At 36.7% G+C, this 11,288-nt stretch overlaps 1 protein-coding gene across 2 annotated transcripts; it reads left to right on the top strand.

Annotated features, from left to right (window-relative positions):
• The first annotated feature begins 709 nt into the window (after nucleotides 1–709).
• Nucleotides 710–8,335, top strand: LOC144644204 (octopamine receptor beta-2R-like). Of its 2 annotated transcripts, none has more exons than XM_078503636.1 (2): nucleotides 710–739; nucleotides 7,079–8,335. In XM_078503636.1, exon 2 carries the CDS (start codon nucleotides 7,090–7,092, stop codon nucleotides 8,080–8,082), a length of 993 nt encoding a protein of 330 aa, XP_078359762.1. In that variant the 5' UTR covers nucleotides 710–739; nucleotides 7,079–7,089; the 3' UTR covers nucleotides 8,083–8,335. The 2 variants fall into 2 exon arrangements, with proteins under 2 accessions (XP_078359762.1, XP_078359761.1); XM_078503635.1 differs by lacking the exon at nucleotides 710–739 and adding an exon at nucleotides 4,387–4,591.
• The last annotated feature ends 2,953 nt before the right edge of the window (nucleotides 8,336–11,288 follow it).

Raw genomic sequence — 11,288 nt, 5'->3', positions numbered from 1 at the left:
GTAGCTTCTATATTTTGTTGAGGCAAATCGAGAGCCAGAGGTAAAATTGTTATCTTTTATTGACCAATGGGGTCTCAATACATTACCAATGAAAGCAGACTCGAAATAACTCTGAGAAGGACCCCACATGACTTTCTGATGACATGTTCTTCAGCTGGAATAATTAGACGTCACACAACTGATAAATAACCAAGGAGTTTTCGACAGTTTACATATGCATATTGAGATTCCGTCGGCATTTCAAGAAAAAATATGTTTAAAGCCGGCTTTTAATACAACGAACACGTTAGGTGTAATTCGACTATGATGAAAAATTTCTACTGATCACACAGCCTGTTTGTCCCATTGAAAAGTAAAACTATTATTGCAATATTCTGTCGTGACCTTTTTTTTAGGAAAACCACCATGTAAAATGCACATAAGCTGTTTGCCAAACTTACAGAATTGCAAGCATGAGAGATATTTTTCTAATCACCCTTAAGAATTCAATCATGAAGTGAAAACCATTTAGAAATCACTACTTGCCGCGATTTCTAATTAAACTGACGCCGCAGATAAAGCATTCTTGAACAAGGATTATTTCATATTGTACTTCATAAGGAGTTTTAAGGATCTGCAAGCGTTCAACTGGTTTGAATAGTGCCAAACCATGAGATCATCAAAGTCATCGGTTTTTCTAACGCTGGGAAAGTGAAGGCGTCACGTTGCTCTTTAAATTCGTTCTCACGTGCAGCAATAGGTGAGTATCCCTGAATTGGAACTAATACTTCAGTAGAATATATTTGGATGTAAAGTAGAACAGACATTTGAATGGCAATTGTAATAACTCGATCACTCGTCTTTTAAGAACACTTGACTTTGAAGAAGACTTTCCGGAGCATAGAGCTTTTTTACTGTATTAATCATAAGTCCGAACATGATAGAGTATAAAATTATACTTACAACCGTAACACGGTTTTATTTATAAAGAAAATCGCAAAATGATCTTCTCGTATTCAGTGAAACAACAGCAACAGAGAATTCTGCATTCTTCACGGATTTTCTCAGTGATCGATTTATTTAAGTGCATGAAAACTAATGAGGCATTGGGTAAGCAGAATACCTTTTAGCTTATTTTAATCAGTATGGCATATCATGGTTAAATGACAACAAGAATGACAACATTTAACAATTGGTTCATGCTTTAGTGTGCGCTATCGAGTTATGGAGCACGCAGGAAGTTTGGAGAGCACGAAAGAAGCGTAAGAGTTCTTCTTGAATGCACGTTAGGGCCGTGAAAAAATGTTTTTCGTCCTTCGAGACTCGCGCGTTAGTTTTTGTTGTTTGTTAGTTTGAATGAAGAAAAGCACACACAACTCACAAGATTGACGGCGAAATCGAATATATTTTCCCGTTTGCTCTCCGTTTTATAATAACAGCTTACCTTGAAGCTCGTATCCTTAAAAAAAATTTTCAAAAGATTCGCTTTCCTTAAACCAAAGATAAGATTTTATCGCTTTCGCAAAACACAGTGTGTGAGCTTTTCTCAGTGAGATTTTCACAAGTCGATTACGTCATCAGCGTGCACCATCGGGATTTTGAGCACGCTTACGTATACTGAATTTGATTGTGCGGCTCTGCTAGCTATGTTATAATGATATTTGGACATTCAGTTACCTCATAACGTACCCCTTTTCAAACGACGAGCACAAGAAAGATCAAGAAATACATTGCGTGTCCATTTCTCTAGCTATAAATCTCCACAGGAGAATATGTCGAATATGACCTCTTGATCTTCATGAATGAGATGTCATTACAAATACTAAGGAAGTAAATTAACAAGAAGACTTTTTGTCAAGACGTGACAGCCTGTTGGTTTATAAATGTCTATCACACGAGTGGCGCGGTCGGCGATGTGGTATCATGCTTTTCTATAAATGGGTCTCCATTTACTTTGAAATGAGTGTAAAAGCTGGAACAGCATGACGACGCACTCATTTAAAGTCATTTAGACCTCAATAAAATCGTTTTCTCACGAAAACGGCATTAAAAGTCTACAATCTCATTGCTACACGTAATTCAAAAGTTTGAACCACATGTCAGTCAGTCTGTTAATCTACTTTTTATCTGCACTAGTGTTTTTTTTTTTTATCTGCTTCTCAAAAGAAGATAACTGTCGTTATCAAGTCAATCTTCTTCTATTACTAAGACGGAAGAGCCCCCAAGGGGGAGCTATACGATAAAGTATGTATGTATGTATGTATGTATGTATGTACATGGCAAGATGTTTGATGCATGGATCTTCATTTAATTTGAATTGAGTATAAAAGCTGGAACAGTACGCGTGCTACAACAGTTAATTTCTTGTTTATAATCACAAGAAGACATCATTCAAACTCGGTAGTATTGGTTCAATCACTCAATTAACAGTAGACCCCTAACTTGACAAATGTTTAACATAAAAATTGTGTAAAAGGTATTATATAAGTCAAATGAAAAAACGCCAGCAATAATGTGGGAAGGAGGAAAAGTGAAGTAAAACTACGGGAGATGATTCTGTATAGCACCCTTATTTTAAACAGCAATCAATATAGGAAACGCTTCCATCAAAAGTGCTACTTAGTTAAGACAGATTGTTAATTATAACATTTCCACCCATTTTCACTTTAATATATTTTGTTACCGAAAAGGCCTGTAGTTATGCATAACGACGTATTCATTTCAAGTATTTACGATTGCAAGAAAATCGTTTTCTTACGAAAAAGGCATTCAAAGTCTTCAATCTCATTGCTACACGTAATTCGAAAGTTTGAACCCACATGTTTCAGTCGGTTAATCTATCTCTGCACTAGTGATTTGTTTTTCTGTTTTTCTTCTTAAAGGAAAAACTGTCCTTATCAAGTCAATCTCTGGCTGTTCTATTGCTTAGGCCATGACAGGATGATTGATGCATGAGTGTTCATTTAATTTTAATAAGTGTTAAAACTGGAACAGCATGCGTGCTACAACTGCAAAATTTCTTATTTATAATAACAAAAATAATACCATTCAAATTCGGTAGTATTGGTTTTTTTCACTCAAATGACAAAAGACCCTAACTTGACACTGAATATTGAATATAACAATAGTGTAAAAGGTACTATACAAGTCAAATGAAAAACGTCGCCAATGATGTGGGAAGGAGGAAAAGTGAAGTTAAACTACGGAAGACTTTTCTGTAGAGCACCCATATTATAAACAGCAATCAGTTTAAGAAACACTTTCATCATTGCTAACGATAACATTTTTACTTTTATTTTCCTTATTTTGCTTCAAAATGTTTGTAATTGTAATTAACGACGTATTCATCTCAAGTAATAAAGATTGCAATGAAAATGTTTTCTCACGAAAACGGCATTGAAAATCTACAATATCATAGCCACACGTGTAATTCAAAAGTTTGAACCACATGTTTCAGTCTGTTAATCTTCCTCTGTACTAGTGATTTTTTTTCCTGTTTTTATCTACTTTTCAGAGGAAAAACTGTCATTATCAAGTCAAACTACTTCTATTGCTTAGACAAATGACAGGATGATTGATGCAAGTGTTTTCATTTAATTTGAAATGAGTGTAAAAGCTGGAACAGCACGCGTGCTATGCAACTGCAAAATTTCTTATTCATGACATTCATAATCACAAGAAAGTACCATTCAAATTCGGTGGTATTAGTTTTCTCACTCAATTAACAAAAGACCCCAAACACGACAAATGTTGCATATAAAAATAGTGTTCTATACATGAAGTCAAATGAAAAGAATGATCGTATGGGAAAACGCGGAACCTTGATTTATAGGTGGGTGGGTAAAATGAAGTAGAACGAGACGAGACATTTTTGTAGAGCACTGTTGTTATAAACAGCAATCAGTGTAGGAAAGAGCTTTTATTATAGTACTGGTGCTACTTAGCTAAGACAGATTGTTAACGATAAATTTTCAACCATTTTTATTTTAATTTTGTTTCAAGAGTATTACAATTATACATAACGACGTATTCATTTCTATTAATTAGCGTTGCAATAAAATCGTTTTCTCACGGAAACGGCGTTCAGAATCTACAAGCTACATCATGTCACAAGAAAGAGTCAGTGATAATAAATTGAACTACACATGAATTTTTCAAGTCTCTGCTAAATCCAATTTCATTTCAGTTTATCTCTGTTCCATCAGTTACATGGTGATTAATTATGTATCAGTATAAACGTCAAATCAACTTGTGTCAACACGTTAATGTAGGCGACACAGACATTCGTCAACAAACTTCATTTAATATTCATGAGGTTACTTTTCTCTTTATAAACTCAATTAGTTATGTCAAAAGGAAGAACATTCGATGAAATTTCAATACAACCAAAGAGAGAGAGAGGGCGCAAATCAACAAACGCCGGCGACGTGTTTGAAACACTTGGCAACCACGTTTACACTGCCTAAAGGTTTGTCCTTAACATTTCACTTGTACATACTCCGTTCGGGTGGCTAAGTAAAGAGTAAAGCGTCGGTCGACACGTTGGCGAAGCGTCAAGAAGACAGAAAAGAAAAAACACTGAAATACCGAGAAGACATTTCAGCCATCTAAGGTAAACAAAAGAGCTAAAACGATGTGAGGTTTTTCTATTCTGGATTGTATTCGCTTAAAACAAATTCAAAATCACTAAATTTTAATCAGGCTTTCTTTATCAGCTCTGGACGATAACAGATAGTTCGACCTTGGGAGTTTTGATTAGTTTTATTTTTCTCGCCTTTGTTGAGTTTATTCCAAATATTTTAGGTAAACACATCAGGTTAGAGATCTTTAATCTGACTAGCGAGGGACCTTTTATGTAATTATTTCATGAAAGCTCGCCTCTTATTCTTAATATGTAAAGACACGTTTTCCGCAAAGATTTCAAACAACTTAATTAGTATATCTTAGTTTCTGTGCTTGTGCTCCAATCCAATTTCGAAGTTACAGAGGAATTTAATACACAAGATAAATTTTAAGTTGCCGGGTGAAGAAAGCGACCTCAGAGTGAGTAATAAAAGTCTCTAGCCGTCGTTTTTGTGTGTGTTATTTCACAAGTAGTTAGTGGTTCTTTTGCGTGGATTTCTAAAAGAAAAAATAATTCTTAATTCTTAATGTCGAAAAGTGTTGGTCGCTCCATGAATATTAGGGTGTTTTGACATCTCAGCAAGTCTTGTATTCGACCATCCCACAGTCGACACTCCTGTATGTCTACGTTTTAAGCCAAATTAAAAAGAAAAGTCGACATCTTTCAGTTACAGATCAAAATGTTTTCAAGAAAGGCCGGAAGTTTTCATGTTTGTCTCCCATGATTCGTAATTTTTTTTAAAAGAAGTTAAAGTACCAATGTGAATATTTTTATTATCTTAAGTAAGACAAATCGAAAAATGTAATATATTTTTTGTCAGCAATTCAACAATTCGTTTAACATCTTCAACTAGGTGTCTAGACGCATTTCGTCCGTGAGCGAAAGTGCTTCGTCATAATTTTAGCACCGTTTTGACCAAAAATGCAGCAGCAAAATTCTCGTGGTTACTGGCAGTGCCTCTTTAATTAGAAACATTTACTTCGTTATTATTATGATTATTACTACAAATCAACGATTGTTTTGGAAGGGGTTAAAGCGACAGTTGAAACGACGCAGTAAAATAAGGTTCACGAGAATTTCTAAATCAACCAGAAGCACTAAATGGAATGCGCCGCTAACAACAATAAACTTTATTTCGCAGTATTCAATTTTACGTGTATTTTCACCTTTCGCAATTGCCATAGCTATTCAGGACGGGAGAAAAATTAATGATGAAAAATTAATGACGACATGATGACATAAAATAATCTTCAACAAAGAAGGAAAATGAAAATGAATAAAAAGAGGAAAAAGAAAAAATGATGACGAAGATGATGAATTAAAAGGACACTGTCACCAGTTTTACTTCAAAAACTCAAGAGCCTAAAGACATATGGAAACTAAGAATACTGGTCCAATTTTGTGAAAAAAACACTATGCCAGTGTACTGAAGCGATAAACAAGTGATATTTTTGTGATGTCATTAGGAACTTTAGATCTCAACTTGAAAAAGTCAGGCTGATCCTTTCAAGTTTTGTCCTCGTGGACTGGAAAAACACCTAAAAATTCTTATTATAGCTCCCGACTTACTTCACCAACAATTTACTTTATATCTTCATCTTGATGTACTAGGTGCATGTCATGTATGAGAAGACCAATTTGCCAAAATACTTTTTACCGAAAGCAGTTCCCCCGCAGTGTCCCTGTGACAGGATGCCTTTGTGGGGATTTTCTCATGTTGTCCTCAGCTGGGGGGTTTCAACATTGGTCACGATTTGTTTTGTGACAACGACCCTAGAAGCATGTATACATTTTAAGATTCAAGTGTGTTATGTCAGAAACGGTAGGAAGTAGCAAAGAATGAAAGGCCCTGACTACACCATTTATAACAATGGCACCTTTTGTACGATGAAGCCTGTTTAAATTTTTGCACTAACAAGCATGTCATTTATTCTTTGTAAAAGAAATAAATTTTGGCTCTTTGAACCTTTGTTCTGTATCAAGTACCATCAAGTTTCATCAGGTTGGGCCAATGACGTTTTATGTTAACTGTGTCACAAATGGCAAGAACTGCTTTCGATTTATAATGTTTGTCTTTCTGTTGCGGTGGTAGAAAGTTTGTTTTGTTTCAAGAATACTGTCTATTTATATCTCATTTCTGTCTCAACCTCTTCTTCTTTCCGAAGAATCAGTTTACCGGCATATTTTTTACAAGTACCCGGGACAAGTAATAACAGACAAGGGTTCGTCGGGTCTTTAATAGAAGCTTTATTATATTCTCCTAGGCCTTCTCCTGTTTTAACCTAATGTTTTGGTCTCGTTATTCGTCGACTGATTCCATGCAGCAAATACAGCAATTAGAATAATACGAATCTTTTCGACCCCTACTATGGCAAAGGAAAAGTATCATATAGTCCCATATCAGAAACAAGTAATTGATTTGTTGCAAAACTGCGCGCCCGTTAATGATTTAATTATTTCATTCCTTCTTTTTAGGAACTTGTGAAATGGCCAGTCAACCAAACCCGAGTGCTGCCCGTCCTCCTCCTATGATTGATTATCCAATTTTCAAGAAGGAGTCGGTTATCGTATCGTGCACGTTTTACGTCATCATTGCATTCTTAGCAGTATTTGGAAACGGACTAGTCGTGGCATCATTTATTCGACACTCGCGACTGCGCACGATAACAAACTATTTTGTGGTCAGCCTTGCTGTGGCTGATGTTTTGGTTGGCGTTGTCTCCATCCCGATATGGATCTCAATGTTACTTTATTCATCTGGAGGTCGCACTTTACAGGATGTTTACTATGTCCTTGACCTCTTTGCGGGCACCTGTTCCATATTACATCTGGTGACTATCAGCTTAGAACGCTTCTTCGCCGTGGTCCACCCAATTCGACATCGAAACACGTCGGCCAAGGTGTACTTCATCTTTCTTGTAGTTGTATGGGTTATTCCTGCATTAGCTTGTGGAGCTGCGCTGAAGGTTAAGGAGATAAACCAGCAGGCCAACATGTTATTTCTTTTCATCGGTTTTTTCGTCATTCCCTTGCTGGTTATTTTATTTACCTACGCGATGATATGGCGTGCGGCCAGCAATCGAATACAGCCAAGCCAGGATAGCTCACGATCGATGAAACGTGACATGCGCATTGCAATTACAATTGCGCTTGTGATTGGCTTCTTTGTGATAGCCTGGTTACCTTTCTTCATTGTTCAGTTGCTCTTGGTGTTCTGCGAGAAATGTCAGCCGGAAATTTACAGCCGCACGGAGATTCTTTTGTTTCTGAAGTTCATGCACTACAGCAACTCAGCGGTCAATCCCATTGTCTACGCTGTGAAAATCCCAGAGTTCCGTCGAGCCTTTAAGCAGCTTGTCTCGGTCTGCCTATGCTGCTGCACCAATCAGAGCAATCCCCGATCCATCACCGAGATTGTGTCAGGCACAGACATGCCCGGCATTTCAAACAACTCTCGAGAAAGAGTTCTGTCGCAGTGAAGATTGACGTCATTATCCGGGACTTGCTTTATCCTGCATCCGTGACATGTAATATGACAGCTGGGAAAGAACAGGAAAGAACAAAATGTTAACTGAGAAAGCAATGAACACCATGGTCCTCTTGTATAATTATCTATGCGGTTGAAGCCATAATTTATGCATTTTACCAAGCCCATTCGTGACTGAAAAAAGCGAAAAAAGGGTTGTTATGCAATATAAATGTAATATATGAGTAGGTAAACTTGTTCAGAGATTAATTATGGGTTAGAGACTGTTGTGAGTGTTTTGTTGACAAATACACGCACGCGCTGGCCGCACAATGAACGAGAAATTTTCAATACTGCACGAGGCGTAGCCGAGTGCAGTATTGAAAATTTCGAGTTCATTGTGAGGCCAGCAAGTGCGTGTATTTGTCAACAAAACACGAACGGACAGACTCTAACCCTTTTAATATACAATCTGAGTACACTGAAAGAAATCATCGGGTCATCGACTTAACGAACTTCAAACAATAATGTTTAAAAAAAAGAAGTGTAGTAGTGCATGCTTAATTACACGGGATTACATCAATAATATAAAAATTACAAATAAGCCGTACAGAAATAAAGCTTACAGTGGTTCATAAAATAGTTCATCAGCTGTGGTCGTTCGTAAATACAGTCAGCGAGAAGCTTGTTCAAAGCAAGTCGATGGCTTTCACAATCAAGCAACAAGCAAGTCAACCGGCAACCGCACACAAAAATGTATTTATTGAGCTGCAGTTTACCTTTGAACATTAAAGCACTTCAAGTTGTTATCCTCTTCGATTTTGTTTGGTATTGGATCGTTGATTATTTGAGGAATATATTTTTCTGCCACTTCTGCAAGCCTTGAAGCTGAAGACACTTTCAATAATGCACGATTTTTGTGCATTATTGTCAATACTGCACTGTCGGAGTTTGCTGACGACAGGTAAAGCAAAATCACGTGATCTATTTTCACCAATTGCGTGCGTGGATTTTGGACAGTGAACGAAGATTGTATATTAAGCCGTAATAATGAATAGAATCAAGAGATTCTTTCAAAATGGTGGACAATTGTTTCTTTCAAATTTAATCCTACTAAAAGTGCATGCTCGCATAAGTTTTCAGTGACATGTCACATGACCTGGAATGCCGAAAGTAACATCGGAGGGAGCTGAATGTATCGACATCTAGCTGAAAACAAATTTACGAAACTAGCAGATAAAGTCGCTCTATAATTATTTTGTTTGAATCGAGAACTGAGACAAACACTCATTTGAGAGATTTCTACATAACGTGAACATGTCAAAATAAAGATCCCGCGAAAGTAGCCTTTTCCCTAAAGTAGCGATAAATTTTACGGTTTATAACAAATCCCAAAAGAAACGTCGGTCTTCCTAAAGTAAACCTCTAACGGAATTTTGAAATTCAATGTTAATGACATACAACGAGATGTACACTCTAGAAATTATTTAAGATATTTTTCGACTATCCCTATTCTTAAAGTAGTATGGATTGATTTCATTTAACCCGTGAAACAATATCTACCAGTTTGTGCGTAATAGTCGAACGGAAACAAAAGAAAACAATGGAATTTGTGTCTAATAGTATCTAAAAGTGCCTAACTATTTCACGGGTTAACTGAAATCACTCTATTACTTTGCAATTCTCCGCAAGTAGTGATAGGGAAGGGCACCTATGGAATCTGTAATAAGCTAATAGAGTCTGTCGTTTTAGTCTGACATAGTGCAAGAGTTTGTCACTTCCTCTCAATATTTGAAAATTATTAGGGCATGAAGTAATGGTTATTGCGTTGGACGCTGGACACGGTGAGTGTTCATTCTTGTAGATACGTTGTTTATTCGAGCTGTTCAGTGTTGTTGTTGTTGCATGTTTGAGAAAATTTAAAAGCAAAGTAAAAATTAATTATTCTTAGTAATGTGCCTCAATATTTAGATGGTATTAGTGCTATTAGCTTACACCAATAAGGACTGGTCCTAAAATATGTATAATACAATACAATACAATACAATAGTCGTTTAATGTGTCATACACTTAGCAATAAGGTGTGACATTGCAGAAATGTCACACCAGCTAGTTTACAGGTATTCCACATAAATTAGTTAAGAAAAAAATAAAAATAATGATAATAAGTGAATAAATAAATAAAACTATATAAGTCAGGATGATGAGATAAAATCGGGATAAAATCTAAAGTAATTATTATATATGCAATATGCTGTACAATAAATGAGTCGATACTACTAAAAATTAGGTTAAAAGGCCCGAAAGGTCAATTTTCATTATACTATTTTTAAAGGCCTTAAGAGATCTGTTGGTTCTGTACTAATCTGGAAGTAAAGTTCCACAGCTTTGGCGCTAGGCAACGCCACGATTTGAGGCCGTAGGTGGTGGTGTTGACCCTTGGCTGTTTCAGGATGTCGGTTCCTCTCAGATCGTATCTGACGTCTCTAAAATCCAATAACTTTTTAATGCTCTTGGGGGCGTGATCGTTATTAATTGCTTTAAAAACCGTACAAACTATTTTTGCAAGTCTTTGACTTAACAATGAGGGTAATCCTATCTTATTGAGCAATTCATGGTAATGCGTTTGTTTTTCATTAAAAACGAATCGGAGGGCACGTTCGTTAACTTTTTCCAGATTTGCAGTGGCACTTTTACTGCAGAAGTGTCAGGTCTCTGAGCAGTAGGTAAAGTGGGGAATAATGAATGCAAAATAGATGTTCTTTCTTGTTTCAAATGGGAGTACGTTGTATCTTCTTCATGCGCTTGAGTACGACAACTTGCTGAGAGACTTTTCTGCATACTTTGGCTACATGCTTGTCAAATTTCAGATAGTAATATAAGATAGTAAATTAAATAAATACAACCATTAGAAAAAAATTAATAAGGCTGATTTTCCCGTCCGAAAATCAAGCCGGACTGACCCGTTTATCCCTTACTGTGACGTGCGCCGTTTTTAAGCACGCGGGTCTGCGCATGCTTGCGGGCTCATTTTTGGGAAAACACGCGCGAATACCGAAGCCGCGAGAACGAGTAAGCAAGCGAAGCGACTTCGCCACGCGTTTACTCCCAAACGTCGCGACTTTTTTTACTCGCGCGTGTATTCCCAAGCGTGAGCTTGCTAATACTGTCTTCGAGTAAATATTGCTTCCGATTACAAAACATCCGGTACATGCAACA

This window comes from Oculina patagonica, chromosome 2 (genome assembly GCF_052425735.1).
Source record: "Oculina patagonica isolate OP01 chromosome 2, crgOcupat, whole genome shotgun sequence".
NCBI lineage: Eukaryota > Metazoa > Cnidaria > Anthozoa > Scleractinia > Oculinidae > Oculina > Oculina patagonica.
Note: the sequence above shows the minus strand (reverse complement) of the source record. Positions and strands in the feature narration are given on the sequence as shown.

What these genes read in the sequence shown, in the direction of transcription:
- LOC144644204 (XM_078503636.1), top strand. Translation starts at nt 7,090, where the DNA reads ATGGCCAGTCAACCAAACCCGAGTGCTGCCCGTCCTCCTCCTATGATT.